Here is a 16,918-nt window from a genome sequence, read left to right as displayed (position 1 = left end):
ACCCTGGGGGCCAAGCAGCAGGCAGTGGAGGAACGCTGCCCAGGAGAGGCCTGGCCACCGGCCAGACCCAAGCCCCTCCCTGGGCAGTACCCTCATGGGGCAGCCTCCCACGTCCAGTGCCTGCGTGGGCTTTCTTGGGAGGAAGCAGTTGAATTTCAAGCTGGTTTGGAACTGCCAGTGTCCCTCCAATAGACAGGGTCCTGGGTTAGACCAGGGTTCGGATTTGAAATGCTTTGCATTTCTGGCCTATGACTAGAGGCCGTGGAGCAGCAGTCAGCGGCCCCCACCATCCACCCTGAGGGGCCCCAGCACCCAAAACAAATGAGCACTGCGTACCCACCAGAGGCTTGCAAGAGCCTTTATTTATCTAGCGCAAAGTATACACTATCACAATCTTCTGTTACTCCTTTTACTAAAATAGTTCAAATCAATGTTTTTACCACACTATCAAAAAGTTCTAATTTTTTTTCTCTCCCCAAATCAAAGTGGTTCAATAGAAGGTAGAAACGGGCACAGGAGTCCAGGGCTCCCAGCTCTGCCCAGAGCTGGGGAGGGGGCGGCCCCAGTACTCGGGCGGTCACATCCGACAGAAGATAGAGCGCGGCTGCCGGCCTGGGGCCAGGGGCCAGGCGGTCCGCCCATTCCCAGAGAGCAGCACAAGTACTTCCCCCACGTTACGAAAAATATACACCTCTCCCGCTCTGCAGTCATGCATTTCCTTTGTTCCTTAAAAAAAAAAGTCAGTAGTATGTATTGTTTCCTCTCAAGTTTTCAAGAAAAAAAAAAGGTCACTTTTTTCTCTTTAAACAACACTGATGTGTGGCTAATAACTTTTGGATAAAAATGTGCTCAGTGGATTCCGACTCCAGGATGGGCTTGGCCACCTGGGATGAGGCTGGAAGGGTGACATCCATCACAGTGGGAAAGGAAGCCACAGCACAGGTGTCACACGGGGCTTCGGGCACTAGAAACAGTGTGTTTATGAAAGGACATCAGGTTCAGCAACACCCCACCACGAGCTCTCAGAGCTGAGGCTCCAGATGGGAGGTTCGCCGGTGTCACCCCCTGCACACTCCCTGCTAGTGGCAGAGCAGGGACTCACCCCGAGCTGGCCCCCGGGACCCTCCTCCCAGCCGTGGGCTCCCGCTGCAGCTGGGCCCCAGGCCGGCGTGGGGCGCGCAGAGGCGCTGCAGGCTTTTCGACAGCTTACGTTAAAAGAGATGCCGTCACAGGTACGATTCTGCCCTCAAAAGCCATTCCCATGCAGTGCTGGCTCCGGGACACAGGCAGGGGCAGGAAGGAGACGTCGGCACCAGCTGGTGCTGCCTCCATGGCGGGCGGGAGGCTGCTTCTGGAGGGAACGCCTGACCCACTCCCCGGACGCCACCGCAGCACTAGGGGACAGGGTCACCTCCCTCTGGCAGGGAAAGGTCCCTTGGAGGCTGTTCTTCCCTGGGTCCGTTTGCAGGAGACCTGCAGTCACCAGGACACCTGGCTTATTGCTTATTTTCAGTGGTGGCCAAGCCAGCCTGACCCAGACGTGACACACGGGTTCTCAGATGTGGCTCCCACCCAAGAGACCCAGACCCCCCTCGAGCTGCTCCACGGTTCTTTGGACTCCAGGACCCGGGAGGGGGCCTCTGCCCTGCAGCTGACTGCCCACCCGGGCAGAAGCCACCCAGAACATGACCGAGGATGTTCACCCAGCTCCAAGTGCACACCCCTAATGACAGGGAACTCACCACATGACCTAGGGACCAGCTCCTTCCAGAGAGCCCATAGCTTCCTGTAACACCCAGGGCAAGAGGGCCGTGCCCGACGCCGCCACCGGCACCCGTCCAGCACTCCTCGGGCACAGTGAGGGCCGCGGGCCTTTCCCCTGAGTGTCGACCCAAGGGTGCCGATGGCAGACAGGCGGTGGGGACGGCTCAGCGTCCCCGCTGGGGAGAGGGACGGGGCAGCCTCGTCCGTCCCCTCACCTGGTCCCCATCCCTCGCGTGAGCCTCGGATGAGGCCTGTCCGGTGCCAAGCCAGCCTCTCGGGCTCTTCGCTCGCCCGCGCACAGAGCTCTAATGACCACTGGAGTCCAGCGATGGGGGAGGAACTGCAGACAGCGGGTGGACGGGGGCTGGTTACAACAGCGGCCTGTCCCCGCCCCCCAGGCTCTGGGATCTCGTCTGTGATACGCCACTGATCACTTACGCCCTCGGGGCCTCACTGCCCTCGCACACAAACTTTAAAATTTACATGTCTCGCTTTACAGTTTATACACGATCCTTTTACACTGAAGGTCTTACTTGATCCCCAGAGCCCTGCAAGGAGGACCTTAGGCTGCCCACTCTGCAGGGGAGGACTCTGAGGCTCAGGAAGGGAGGTGACCGTCCACCGAGAGGAGGCAGCAAGGCAGCGGAACTCAGCTGGGGCCTCCGCCCCTCCCAGCCCACCCACCAGCCGCCTCTCCAGCAGGAGGACCCCGTTGGCTCGCGTGCTGTGAGTGAGGATACAGGCTGACTAGAGCTGATGGCCTCGAACCTCTGAGCCCTCCTTTCCCGACCAGGGGCCCAGAGAGGCTGAGTGACTTGCTGAGGGTCACACAGGAAAATGAAAACCAGAGCCAAGCAGGGCTCCTCCCAAGGAGGGCAGAACTCCTTCACCTACGGCCACGCGACTCCGTCCACAGTGATCCAAGAGGGGTCCAAGCTCCGGGGGCAACCGTTCCTGAGCAGAGGCCTGGCCACGGCCCGGTGCCACCCATGCAGAGAGAGAGGCCCAGCCCAGAGACTCCACACAGCCCATGATGCGAAGCACAGAAATGGAGGTGCCTCGGGCCCTGGGCAGGAGGGACCCAAAAGGATAGGGCACAGCCTAGGACAGGGTGAGGGGACACTGCAGAGTGTGTGGCTAGGGGTAGGGGCGTGAACTCTAAAAACAAGCAGAGCCGGCAGCGGGGAGGCTGGGCCCTGGGGCCAGAGGAAGGGCCGCGGGTGAGTTTCCTCGTCCACGACTCTGGGGACCCACTGCTTATGGAGCCAGTGTTCAGGCCACAGCAGGCGGGTCAGAAGTGGTGCCCCGTCCATCAGTCCAGCTGCCAGCGGCCTCTGTCCAGCACAGGTGGCAGCCGGGGATGGAGGTCTTGATGAGGTGCCCCTCCACCAAGGCTGGGCACAGCCCGGCACGGTTCCTGGGCCGGACATCTCTGAGCAGCCTCAGCCTCTCGCCAATGGAGCCCAGGGCCCAGGCCCCTGAGCAGGAACGAGGTTGTCCAGGCCGCTCTGCTGCGGGGAATAGTCTTCCCGGTTTGCTGGTGTGTGAGAGGTGGGAAATGGAGTCGCACCCCCGGCAGCCAGGCCACAGCAGGCAGCGTCCTATGTACAATTCACCACGGAAAAAGAAGACAGTGGCTCGGCGCGAGGGCCTGCCCACGTCTGGGGACCCCAGGCAGGGCCAGTCCACGTCCACAGGGGAACGGCCCTACAAAGGTCCTTTGAACTGGTTTCCAGACAGGTGCTGCCGGATGGAGGGCTTGGAGCTGGCGGCATCTCCCAGTTTTCTCCAGACCACCTGTGGGGAGGGGCGAGCTGTGAGTGGAGGGCCCATCCCAAGCCTGCCCAGGGGCCTGTGCGCACAGACTGCCCCATCGCTCTTCAGAATCACCTGCGTCCCGAGAGCCATGGGGCCAGGAGGGGACACGGAGGCCGCGTGAGGCCCAGAGACCCTCAGGGTACGTCTTTGCACGTCCACCCTTCACAACCACACCTCCCACCCCGAGCAGGTCACATCTGGGGGCAGACTTGGCCTCGCGGCTGTCCAGTGGGGCCTACAGACCCAGGAGGTGGCAGAGGAGGGGGATTCGGGGCACCTCATCCCAAGCGAGGCCCAGGTGCACCCCGTGATCCACCTTCCCTGCTGGCTCCCTCACGAGTCCAAGGAGACCATGCGTATTGGCCAGGCGGGTCGGGGGATGACGCTCTGCCTCCCCAAAGACCCAGAGAAGCCCAGCTTCCAAAAGCCAAGGCAGCTAGCTCCAGGGTGGGGCGTCCTGCAGAATGGAGCGTTCCACCTGCACCCCCGTGAACAGCACCTGTGCGCTGGCAGCCAGCAGGGGCACCAGCATGCTGGGAGGCTGGGAGCCAGACAGACATCAGGGGACAGGGGCCAAGGGTCAGGATAAATGGGGCGAGCAAGACCAGAGATCAGGGACCCTGTTCTTGGGGAGGGAAGGGGGGAAGGAAAGAAGGAGGGGAAAGGAGAGAGAGGGAGGGGAGGAAAAGGAAAGGGGGAGGGGAGGGGAAGGGAAGAGGGAAGGGAGGCGGGAGGGGGGAGGAAGTCAAGTGGACAAAGAGAGGCCAGGGCTCCCGAAGCCCCAGCACCCGCTCCCAGCCCCCCAGGTCACCGGCCCCTCCTGGGGGAGTAATGGCCACACAGGGCCCACCCCCCCAGGTCACCCCCGGCCCGGGCCCCAGGAGGCTCACGTTGCACATCTCTCGGACGATGGCCTTCTCCTTCTCACTCAGGTCCTCCTCACAGCTGTCCTGGAGCTGCCGGTCCAGGTTCTCATGTACCTCTAGGACCTGCAGGGGACAGGGCCCAGGGTCAGGGGCGGAAGCCACCAGGCAGGCCTCAGGCAGGTCGCCCTGAGCCGCGGCTGCGAACGGGAGCCGTGGGGTCCCGGGACGGAGGGGTGGTGTGCAGGGAACAGGGGCATGGAGAGGCCTAAGGGCCAGGTGGTCCTTCCCCGCTTCGCGTCCTCTCCCCGCGGTACAGCGACACCGGGGACGCTACACGAGGGAAGCAGCACCCCGTGTCAGCATCGGGGGCAGAGCTGAAGACAGGTCACGCGGGAGCAGGGAGGACAGGTGGGGTGGGGACCACTGTCACACGGGGGGACTCACTCCGCCCCCGGGCCCCCACTTGGGCCTCAGGGCGGCCCGGCTCATGCACGTCAGGGGTGTGTCCCGGTCACCGCCCGCACAGGCGCGAGTGTGCCGTGTCTGTGCAGCCGTGCCAGGCCTCACACCCGGGGGACCGTGCACTGCGTCCGCGGCGCGCATACACGTGAAGGGATGGGGATGCCATGGTGGGAGATGCACCGCAGGGCGCACCCGGAGGCCCTGAGCAGGGCACAGGAGGAGAGTGGGCCTGGGAGGCCTGAGCCTCACCCCACAACCCCCATCCCCGACCCTGGGGAGTGCCAGCCCTCCCCCCACCTCCCCCAGGCCTCAGCTTCCCTGGCCGCTACCCAGCACCCCGCGGAATCCCCACACCACGGTGCTCCAGGCAGCCACGGCCACCCAGAGGCCAAAGTCCCTGCCCTGCCGCTCAGCTGCCCCCAGGCTCAGAGAGGGCAAACGTGGGGTCCAAGGTCACAGGCTCCTGAAGTGCAGCAGGATCTGGGGGCCCCCGAGGGAGCGGCAGGGCCTGGCCCTCACCTTCATCGCGTGTACGACAGCCTCGGGCTTCTGTCCCGCAGAGCTGTAGCCGCCCGAGGGCGGCGGGGACAGCTCGGGAACCGTGCAGGCCGGGCCCTGTGGGAAGGAAGTGCGTCTCAGCTCGCCCTGGCTGGCTCCCAGGTGGCAGCCACAGGTGCGCCAGCAGCTGGGAGAGGGCACTGCGTCTGCGTGGCCAGGGCCCAGGCGGGAGGAAATGGGGGTGGAGGTGACGGGGGAGAGGAGGCTGGGCGTGAGGCCGGGGGGCAGCATCGGGACTCCCCACACACATCCCGCAGGCTCCTCTAAACAGCCCACAGGGAAGGTCTGCTGTCTGTTTTGCCGGTCACCTGGGAAGGTGCGAAGGACCTGGGCTCCAGCCCCAGGCGGCCTGCCTCCTAAGGTCTCTCTCCCTCCCCGGCCTCCACCCCCCAGGGCATTCCTGGGGCTTCCAGCCCTGACCCTCCCAGTTCTGTCCGGCCACCCAGGAACAGTGCCACCTCCTTCTGCCAACACCCTAACTGGCAACCATGTGCCCACCACCCACATCAGCCTGAGGGGCCGGGAGGCAAGCCGGGAGAGGAAGGGACCCACTCCCTGGCCCTCTGCCCGCCCGTGTCGGAAGCCGAGTGTCTGTCTGCCCGGCTTCTCCCCGGCTGGCCAGGTGTCCGTGGGGCGGAAGGCAGGGCTTTTGGCTGGGGCTGCAGCGGGGACCCCGGCCCCAGAGCAAGGTCAAGAAGGGATCAGGGCCGCACAGAAGGAGCCCACACACAAGGAGGCCGATGCAACCGCGGGGCGGCAGGAGCCGGGAGGTCAGGAGACGCTGGGAGGGGACCTGAGGGGAACCGGCGGATGCTGGAAGGCAGAGATTAAACACCAAGAACACCCCAGGGAGTGCGTGAAGGGGAGACCCTGGCGTCTGGGCAGCCTTCCTGTCTCTGAGTCTTGGTTTCCTTCTCCGTCAGTGGCCCCCGATGACCCCTCCAGAGACCAGGCCAACTCAGTGAGCTCAGCTCATGAGGCCATCGCCCTGGGACCCTGCCCAGCCAGGCCACGCTGTGCGGGGACCCTCGGGGCCTGGAATCTTCCACCACCAGCAGCCACCCTCTGCCTTCTCCCCACCGGCCCGCGTGGCCCGGACCTGATCCCAGGGCCTCGCAGGCTCGCCCTGCTCTTGGCTCCAGGCAGAGGCCAGACCCCACAGCCTTGATGTCCGGCAGAGCTGGGCTTGGGCAAGGTTCTCCAGGCAGGCCCGACCCACTCTGCACCTCGGTTTCCTTGTCTGCACGACAGCTAGAGTCCCTGTGTCCCAGGCTGTATGGAGAGCCTGGGATGCTGTTTCCCTAACTCTGGCCCAGGCTGCCCGGTCTCTGGATCCCGGCCGGGTGTGTCATGCGGGGGAAACCAAAGCGGCTTCTGGGAGACAGGTGCCGGGTGGGTCACACACACATAGGTGCGCACCCTGAGGCAGAAGGCTGCCCTCCCCACTAAAGGCCAGCAGGGGGCGACCGCACACAAGTACAGCCCAGGAAGGCGCCTGGCCCTGGGCTCCTCTGGCCTCAGGTCCTGTCTGCGCCTGGGGCTCCCTGACCGCCCGCACTGTAAGGGGGCCGATTCTGAAGCAAAGACTAGGAGTGGCCACGATAGGCCGTGCAATCCAACCGCTTCCTGGGCCACCCCACCAAACAGACGGCAGGTGCTAATGAGAGCGTAGCCGCGGCTTCCTGCGACTGAAGCCACCCGCGGACAGCGGTCAGGACCGCGACCTTTAGAGCACTTCCCAAACCCAGCTCACCCCTGCAGGCCTGCCATGGCAGGAGGACCACAGCCTGGGAAGCCCGGTGATGCCTGCCCCCGACCTCCTAAGAGCCCACTCGGAGCAGAGCAGCCCACGGAGTGCCGCTTGCCACCCTCTGCGCAGACGCTGTCTTTCTATGCTCCCACTTTACAGATGAGTAAGGGGAGGCTGCACGACTTGCCAAGGCCACAGAGCTAGTAAACCAGGGGGCCGAGCCTCCCCCCCCCCGGGTCTGTGGGACTCCAGCGCTGGAGCCAAAAGCGGGGAGGTGCTCCCAAGAGCACTGAACACAGGCGTCCACACACGTGCCCGTGCAGGGGTGTTCAGAGCAGCACGAGTCACAACAGGCAGAAAATGGAAACAAACCAATGCACAGCAACTGATGAACGACACACAAGATGTGGGGCACCCACACAGCTGTTGCACATTAAACTCTGTCCAAATTTATGTGGACAATAAAATTTGACAATAAAAAGCAATGAAGGTCTGACACAGGCTACGATGTGGATGAATCTTAGAAACGCGGTGCTAAGTGAAAGAAGCCAGTCACACAGAACGGCATGCTTTATGATTCCGGTTTATATGAAATATCCAGAAAAGGCAAATGCGGAGAGGCAGCAAGTAGATTAGCGGTTGCCAAGGGGCTGGGGGCGGGGGCTGCGGGGAGGGACTGCTAAGGAGCACGGGGTTTCTTTCCAGGGTGATGAAAATGATCTGCTGCGATGACTGCACAAATCTGTGAAGATTCTAAAATCCACTGAAAGGGACACTTAAATATAGTCAACTGACCAAAAAAAAGTAGGGAAACCAGTTTCCCCGAGGGAGCTGTCAAAGCCTCCTCCTCTCAGACCCTGATGGGTACAACCTCCGTTGCTCGCTCCACTGACAGGCAGTGGGTGGGAGAAGTGGGTAGGGATGGGGTCGGGGAGGGTGGGGACATCCAGCTGGGCAGGGAGGAGGTGTCCCCACCCCACAGGGTCACCTGCTTCACCCCGGGATTCTCTGACATGTGGACATGCAGGTAGCCTTACAGAAAATGTGCCCACACGTAGCTGTGGAAGAGACGAGGCCCCCGGCAGCATCAGAGCACAGGGGGTCCCCCCACACAAACCCCCTCTCCCTGTGGACCCACGGGCCCTCCAGGGCCCAGCAAGGGCTCAGCGCCCTATAAACGTCCCAAGGGGCCTGGCCTCTGAACTCCCACCTCAGCTCCGGCCCCTCTACTGCCTCCTCAGCAGCCTCTGTGGCTGCCCCTCCCACAAGACACCATCACCCTCTCCATCTGCCCCAACAGCCTGCCCGCGGCCTCGTGCTGCACGCCGGCACCCGGCCTCCAAGCCCAGCTTGGCCTGGTGCTGGCACGCACTAGCCATGCGACCCTGGCAAACCGTCCCATCCCACCCCACCCCACCCCAGTGGGCCTCAGCTTCCTTCCCTCCAAAGGGGGTGACAGCCCATGGCACGCAGGCAGCCTAAAGACAGCACAGGGAGCCCCTCCTAAGGCCTCCTCCAGGAAGCCTTCCGGAAGACTCATGCCCTCCGCTAGCACTGTCAAGGCCTCAGGGGCTCAGCCTCGGGGAGTGAGCTCCCTCTGCTCCCATCTGCACGTCCTAGGAGCCAGCCAGGCTTGCACAGCACTTTACAGTTTGCAGCTCACCAAGAAGTCTTCAGTGCCCTGTCCCGTGAGCTGTTAGGATTCCCACAGTCAATCAGAATGAACAGAGGGCAGAGGGTATGAAGGGCTGGGGGAGCCGCTCCTGTGGGGGCAATGCAATGCTGGGCTTTGAGAGCCCTTCATCATGGAGCCTCATTCAGCCACGGGGCTCCTGGATAAATATTTGGATTATCTGTCATCAGCAGGCTTTGCTGCCTGCACAGCGTCAGCAGCTACATTCCTGGAGAAGGTGCGAGGGCCTCAGAAGAGAAACAGCAGAGCGCTCGGCCAGCAGCCAGCGGCAGCATCGGCCTGCTCCTGCCAGCGCAGAGGCCCAGGGAGGAACCCCGGGGCTGCCCTTGCTGGCTGGGATGGAAGGGAGACAGCCGGGCTGGGACCCTGGGGGAGAGTCCAGGCCCACCTTGCAAGGGACCTCAGGCCAGCTCGGTTTCTCATCTGTTCCGTGGGGACTTCTCACCAAGTCCCTGCCTTGCTGCAGGGCTTCTGTGTGTGGAGAGCGCCCAGCACGGCCCTGCACGTAGCAGATGCTCAATAAACATCTACAGAGCTCATGCGAACGCGTGCTTCTTGGGAGGTAGTTTTTGCACATTCACAGATTTGTACAGTCATCCAACAGAACGTTTTCATCACCTCCTCCCGCCTCCTGCCAGCCCCTGGCAACCACTAATGTACTTTCTGCTTCTGTAGATCTGCGTATTCTGAATACAAGAATACATCCCTCGGTCACAGAGGGATGACGGGCACATTCACCCACAGGGAGCAGTCCTGAGCCGGGCATGCACATCCCAGGGAGCTGGCCGCACGCTGCCCTCCCTGTCCCACCCAGGGCAGGTCAGAGCCCAGGCGAGAAGCCAGGATCACCTTGGAGGCGCCCTGATGATAACGGAAGCCCACGGTCATAAACTTGAGCTCCTCTCCCACCTCCGTTATAAAGTCTGGGGTAGTCGCCCTCACGTACACACAGGGCAGCCACTCCCTGCTGTGTCCAAGGAGTGACAGAGGCGGACGAGTTGCACAGACAGACAGCGGCTGGGCCGCGTGGCCTCTGCCCCAGCCTGCACTGCCGGCAACGGTATCCCAAGTTGGGCCCCCACCTCTCACCACCACGCCAGGCCCTTACAAGGTTCTAAGGGTCGAGGGTGGAGGGTCAAGGGTCGGGAGCCCAGGCGCCGTCCAAGCCTTGCCCTGGAAGCAGCTCGGGCAGAAGCTGAGGATCCCAATCCTAGCTCAGCCGTGGACCATCCTCGTGCCCTGGGCAGGTCACCAGGCGGTCTGAGCCTCACCCCTCCACTTCCGGAGGTGGGCGGTCCACACGGGAACAGTGGGGCTCTTGGGAGAGGGACACTTACATTCTGCAGGGCATCCTGGTAGGAGGGCGGCAGGCTGGAGAGCTGGGACTCCGAGTGGTACGGGGAGAAGCCTTTCCGCAGTGTCCGGAACTCTCCGGAGCCTGCCTGCTGCGTGAGAGAGAAGGGGAGAGGGGTTAGAGGTGAGGGGCGAGGGGCTGGGCTGAGGGGGCCGAGGATGCTCCCGTCAGGTCCTCGGACCGCTGGACGAGACACCCCTGCCCGGTCCAGGCAGGGCTCCCTCCGTGGGTTCCCTCCGCTCTGTTCCTCACACCTGCCTGGAGGCCCGGCCTGTGCACCCTCCCTCCGCCCCCACCCCAATTTGATCTCACTGCCACTTTCATCAGTAGCCGTTGACGTCCATCTCTCTGTTCAAGTGTCAGAGCCACGAGGCCAGGGGCTTCGTTTCGCTCCCTGCTGTGTATTTTATAAACGTTTCTTGCATGGCTGAATAGACAGGTGAGTGAATGGGAGCGTGGCTCGCCCCGCCCCGCCCCCCTCGTTCCTCTGCTCCAGCACCCTGCACTGGTCCCCGAATGGCCTGGGGAACGGCCTCTGCAGCCCCTGGGGCCCACGTCCTCGGGGAAGTCCTCCCGCCTCCACGAGGCTGGGGCTGCCCAAGGTGTGAGCCTGCAGAGCGCTCTGACACGCTGCCCGTGAGCCTCCGCCGTCAGAAAGCAGCTCGTAAGTGTGAGCCCTGGGCCTCACCCTCTGTAACCACAGGTGCCAGCGCAGCCGGGCTCATGACTAACGAATGCCCAGGGCACGCTTAGAAGGAGGGGGGAAGCGGGAATGAATGAATTACTGAATGAATGAGTGAGTGAATGAATGAACAAGCACCTATGTGGCCTTAGGTGGTTCCCCTCGGGGCAAAGCAGAGCCGCGCAGAAGCTGGGGCTGGACCCAGAGGCGGGGGGACCCAGGGGTCACGCTCAATCCAGCGGAGGCCCCCTGGTCCCGCTGAGCAGAAACCTTGGCTTCTGGACCCTCTGCATCACTACAGCCCTGGGGTGGTGCTTCTGACCCCAACACCCTCTTCTACTTCAAAGGAACTGCGGAAACACTTCTGGGCAGATAAAATGCAGCGGAACGTCCCATAAATCAGCAGCAGCCGTTGAGTTGCCCAAACAAACCCTAGGAGGGGAAGAGGCCAGGGCTGGGGGAGCAAGACAGGGCGGCAGCCACTCCTGGGGGCCCCTCCTCCTCTCCAGCACTCCCCTGCTCTGCCCGGGGGGCCCCGCACACACCCATCTTCCCCCCCCCCGCCGCCGCTGGACCCAGGCCCCCATTTCTCACGGGGCCTCCAGCCTCATCAACTCCCTGGGTTCTGCCTTCCCGCCCCCATCAGACCCAGGTCAGACGCCCCAGGTCTCAAGGGCTTGGGCACACACAGCAGTGCCCTGTAACTATCTGTAGAACAGGAGCAGAGGCGGCCCGGAGGAACAGGAGAAAGGCAGTCACTCCCCTCATTACCCCACTCCCATCCCATCCCCACCCCAGGCTCCCGCCGGCCTGAGGAGAGCCGAGACCAGCCGCCTAGCTAAGAACTGTTCCCGTGGCCTAGGGAGCACCGGAGTGTGGCCAAGGTCACCAAGGGACACAGAGGGGAGAGAAGTGGGGTCCCCTGAGTTGCAGCAGGGTCTTACAGGGGGATCTCGGTCACAGTCCTCTATCTTAAAATTGGACTGTCACCCAAGGCATACTGACCCTCCCTGGCCCAGCCAGGGGTCTATCTGAGCCGAGCCTCTGCCACCGGGCGCCAACAGGAAAGAGACACCGCCCCTCGCCCAGCACTCATTCACCCTCCCATGGGGATCCGCCCCCCCAGCTCCATTTATAGGCAAAAATCCCAAAGCCAATTATTTTCCTGGCCAGATCTCTGTGACAGTTACAAAATCTTCTCCAGTGGAAAGCGTGTTCTCAACTCAACATGCTGAACGTGCACCCCTGGGGCCGCAGGCCACACACACACTGGCATGGATTTGACCACAGGGCCAGGCATTGGAGCCACTGCTCTCTCCCGTCGGCCCCTGGGACCAGGACGGCGGGTGCTGCCCTGTCCTTACCCGCACCCTGTCTAGATTCTGCTCTGGGCTGAGTCTCCCCTCCTCCACAGCGTCTCTGATCCCGGACCAAAGGGGTTCAGAAGCAGCCCACGTGCTGCTACTGAAAACACAGGTCTGTGTGTCTCCTCCCTCCCGGCAGATAATTCCCTGGGGAGGAGGTGTGTGTGCAAGAGGGTGGGGAGTTTTTACTTAGCAGCACGCAATTCCTACCCCTGCCTCCGGCGATGTCCATAACTATTTGCGAGCCCACAGCACTTTATGAGCAAAAAGCCACAAAGCTGGCGGGGAGAATGCTGGGGCAACGCAGCTAATGACGCATCGACATGAAGCAACACGACTGCACTTAAACCCAAATTAAAACTCCTGCCTCTTGCCTCTTGGTGCCCTGGAAGATGAAATCCCTAGGGTTTCACCACTGAGGTGGAGCGAAGCTGAAGGGGCCTTCTGGGGCGGCGGGGCGGGCAGGACACGGGGCGCACCACTGCTCCCCAGGAGAGGACTGCCCTGCCCCCCAGGCCCCCTGACGGGGTCCCTCGGGACACAGGGAAGCGGATCTGACACACAGAGCAGGAGCTGGAACAGGGTTGCCCGGATCCTTAAAAGGGAAGGAAACGATCCAGCGCTGCAGCTACGGCAACGGCCGCTTCCACCCCGCCCTGTCCCCCACGAGAAAGCAGCACAAGAGTTCTGGACCGGGAGGGAGAGACCCAGGAGGCTGCAGAGCCTCCCATCCCACTGTTAAGGGCACCCGGGGCCTCTGTCCAGGGCCATCACTGCAACGCTATCCAGCTCAGAGCGGGTCGCGGCGGGTAGTGTGAAGTCAGGCTACCCCAGCCTCTCCGGGCCTCTGTGGGGCTGCAAGGAGGCTCCCAGCCACAGAAGCACCTAGTCATCGCCTGCGCAGCGACTCCTGCTTGCAAAGCCGGGGGATCCCTTGAGGCCACCTGCAGAGCCTCCTGGGGAGCACCGTCAAAGGAGGTGCTGAACAGAAACGGGCCAAGGGCAGAACTCAGAGAAAACAAGGCTAGGCGCCCACCTCCCCGCCCCTCCACTCAGGGCTCCTCCCTGGGGGGCCGCTTTCTGGGCTCGCTCAGAGGCAGCTACTCGCCCTGCCTTCCTGGTCCCAAAGGGCTCTCAGCCCCTCGGGTGGGCCGCAGGCTACAACAGGACGTGGTCCTACCGGGTGCACCCAGGCAGGGAGGCAGCGCCTGACAGGTGAAGCGGGGCCTGCCACTGCGGAGATGGAAGGTGAGCACCGACACGGGGGCGCCCGGGCGTCCCCACCTGGCAATCTGCCCGCAGGTGACTGCTCAGATCCCCAGACGCAGGGCCCATGGGCCGATGTGTATGCAGTGACCAGGGGCAGGACCCCATCAGTGGGAGCCAGTCCTCAGCCTGCCAGCCTTCGTGGTACAGGGAGGTGTCGGTGTCTCTATCATGGGGACAGGTGACAAGTGACACCAGCCCCGCTTTCCGAAACCCTAACACAGGGCAGTGACACCTACCTCCCAGGGGTGGCAAGGCTGTAGCGCTCGGAGAGGGTGGGAGCCCAGCACTGGGCGCTGGTGGGTTCTTCCTACCTCCAGGCATCCCTGGAGGCCTCGCCCGAGGACCTGGGCCAGCTGGGAGCCACCACTAACTCCTGTGGCCTCGGCAAGCCCTCACCCTGCCAGGCGCTGCAGTTTCTCCTGCAGAGTGCAGATCTCGACCTGCCCCTGACCTCACAAGCTGGGCAGATCCGGTGAGAGGTGGGTAAGCAGGGGCCCGGGTGCAGCATCACAGGAGGCCACTGTCTCATAACTCTTTTGCTGTTACTTTGTAAAACTGGGCAGTAACACCAGCTCAGAGAGAGGGCGGATCCCACAATGAATCTAAAGGCAGGACCAGGGCACCCTGCGTGGTGGTCAGCTCCCAGGAAGAGATGGGAGGGCGCTGCGGGGGGCACCCAGAGCAGACAGGGCATCACACAGCACTGCAAGCAGCCCCCACCCCACACAGCACTGCAAACAAGCCCTGCCGGGCAGCTCTACCTGAAGCCAGCTTCTCGGGCGGCCATAGGGGCGGGGCAGCTGGAAGGGAAGAGAGCAAGTGTCACCCAGCGATGCCAACCACGACCTTCACCTCTGCCCTCCCTCCCCTGGACGCCCATTAGCCCAAAGCCGCCAGGACCTCGGCTGGGCTGCAGCAGGGAGGCCAAGGGCCGAGGTCGGGGTCCCCAAGGCGCCTCACAGGAGCCCCGTGTTTTTAGAAACTCCAGATTGCACAAGGACTGACAGCGTGCCTACCACACGCCAAGAACTGGGGCCCCAACCCCTTCACAGCCCTCCTCGAGGCTCACACTGGAACACAGCTGCACTTCTGAGAGGCACCCCGAGATCCCAGCCAGCTGGGCAAGGCCAGATATCTGCCCGTCCTCAGGGCGAATGTGGCCCGCAAGGTCTCTCACGAGAACATACAGGTCCTACCAACCAGATTTACCTGCTTTTTTCCCCCTTTAATTTTACGAGAACTCATTAGCAGGCTGTGAATCAAAGGGGCTGCGGCGTGGCCAGGGATCCAGCGGGTTCTTCCGGTTATTGCTCAGATGAGGCAGCGTGTCGTCCACGTGCGGTTAACACGTGGCTGATGTCTCACCCGCAGCTGGCACTGCCCCCTACCCCCATGCGACTTCAGGTCCTAAACCATTTTTCAAACCCGGATGTGTGTACTGCCCAGAACCACGTGGCCTGTAACTGATGGGTACCGCGCTGACTGGGTCCCAACCGCAATGACCGTCATCCCCTCACGGGTCCCCTGGTGGGACCATTACTTGCTCCGATGAGGTGAGTGAGGGGCGGGCCATGTAACCTCTGTGGAGGCAGGTGGGGGACTCTGGAGGGCACAGGTGTTGCAAAATCCAAATCCCATCGCAACTGAGTGGACCTGAGCAACTCGCCCACTCCCAGGTCTCTGTTTGCCTGCATGTCAATTGGGGTCCAGTAGGACACTCAGCTGCTGGACGGCCCACAGGTGAGGTCACAGTGGCTGACCCCCGACCCTTATCGCCAGCCAGCCCCGGCCCTCAGTGCTTTCCGTGATTTGCCCTTCAATCCTGGAGCAGACACCGTTAGTGTCCCCGTTCTACAGCTGGGAAACCTGAGGCACAGAGAGGCTAACCCACTGGCCCAATGCCACCCAGCTGGTAAGTGGCACTTTGGGGGTTGGAACCAGGCCCTCTGGCTCTGGGGTTAGCCTCTTACCATGCTGAGCACCTGGTGTCTGGCTCACGGTGGACCCTGGTTAAGCCTCGGGCGTAAGGGACAGAGGTAGAATTCCTTGTCTCTCTTCCTGCCCACGTTGCTAGACTGACCATCTGCTTGGAGGATGGAAAGAGGGGGTTTCCTCCCTGGCTGAGGAAGAGGCTGGACTGGTTCTAAGGTTCTGCTAATGAAGCAGATGCAGCCCTCCGGAGACCACATCTCTCATGACAGAAGGGGCGGGGACATGACAGCCAACCCCGGAACACCAAACAGGCGAAGCAGGGACAGCCCAGAGCCCGTCAACGAAGCAGCACGGCACAGAAGATGCCAGCGAGCAGAACTGCCACCACAGACACACCATGAGGCCAGCAGGCTTGGGCAAGGGGACCAACCAACCAAAACAGCCCTCCCTGGGGAGGCGGGAACCAGTACTGAGGTGTCAGCAATGGGCTCAGATAGTAGCAGACTGTTCCTCAGTCCCAAGGCCTGGATGGTTCAAAACGCAGACAAAAGGCAAGAAGGAGCAGTCCACCAGGGACCAAGCCCGGCTGAATGGGCGTGGGCTTCCAGACCTTGAAAAATCCCAGGCTCCCAAGACCAGGAAAAGGAGAGAAGGGCAAGCACTGCCTGGGCGCCCCCAGGTTCCAGTCAGTGCTGTAGCAGGCATCACCATCGCCCCTGTCTTATAGGTGAGGAAACCAGGCACCGGGACATAAGGTATCTTACCTAAAGCCACACAGCCGGTGAGTGGTGGAGCAGGGATTATCTGAACCCAGACTCCTCTGGGGCTCAAACCCACTTTCTTATACCGTCAGGCCAACAGCATCATTGCTACAGGTTGAACTGTGTCCCAATCAAATTCATATGCTGACCTGTTGACCCCATGCTCCCCAGAACTGTGAGACAATACATTCAATACATTTCAGTTGCTTAAGCCCCTTCTCCACGCACCCCGCTCCGACAAAGTGCATGGTTCTTTGTTACGGCAGCTCTAGCAAACTAATACAATCACCTGTCCCAGGAAATCCTCCTCCACCCAGGCCTCAGTTTCCCCATCCATGCTTGGTGTAAATCCTGGGGTCACTTCCAACCTGAGTGTACAGTGATCCTGTGTGGCATGGCAGGATAGGAAGAGTGGGCACCGGGGCCAGGCGAAGGGGGGCCGGCTGGGACCCGTCACAGCCACGGGCCTGGACCACTGCCTCCTCTCCCCCAGACGGCCGCCCGCTCCTGCCCGACCTGCTTCTTGCTCTTTTGTGAAGCTGGCTTCTGGGCACACGCGGAGCCTTCATTGATCAGCCCAGCAGGGAAGTGAATGGAGGGAACCACAGAGCGTAGGCCCCCGCGTCAATCAGAGCCGCCTCCAGC

General features: G+C 62.3%; 1 protein-coding gene across 4 annotated transcripts in view; it reads right to left on the bottom strand.

Annotated features, from left to right (window-relative positions):
• Positions 1 to 344: 344 nt before the first annotated feature.
• Positions 345 to 16,918, bottom strand: part of CCDC85C (coiled-coil domain containing 85C) — an 83,568-nt gene continuing 66,994 nt past the window's right edge. The window contains exons 3-7 of one of the 4 annotated variants that reach the window (XM_082648407.1): positions 14,342 to 14,380; positions 10,249 to 10,356; positions 5,430 to 5,525; positions 4,473 to 4,571; positions 345 to 3,561 (exon numbers count right to left, since the gene is read on the bottom strand). In XM_082648407.1, coding sequence (XP_082504533.1) covers positions 3,472 to 3,561; positions 4,473 to 4,571; positions 5,430 to 5,525; positions 10,249 to 10,356; positions 14,342 to 14,380 — 432 coding nt within the window. In that variant the 3' untranslated portion in view covers positions 345 to 3,471. The remainder of the gene's footprint in view (positions 3,562 to 4,472; positions 4,572 to 5,429; positions 5,526 to 10,248; positions 10,357 to 14,341; positions 14,381 to 16,918) is intronic. The other 3 variants (XM_082648408.1, XM_082648410.1, XM_082648409.1) reach the window with 3 other exon arrangements.

This window comes from Grampus griseus (genome assembly GCF_964374135.1).
Source record: "Grampus griseus genome assembly, chromosome: 2".
NCBI classification, from domain to species: Eukaryota; Metazoa; Chordata; class Mammalia; order Artiodactyla; family Delphinidae; genus Grampus; species Grampus griseus.
Note: the sequence above shows the minus strand (reverse complement) of the source record. Positions and strands in the feature narration are given on the sequence as shown.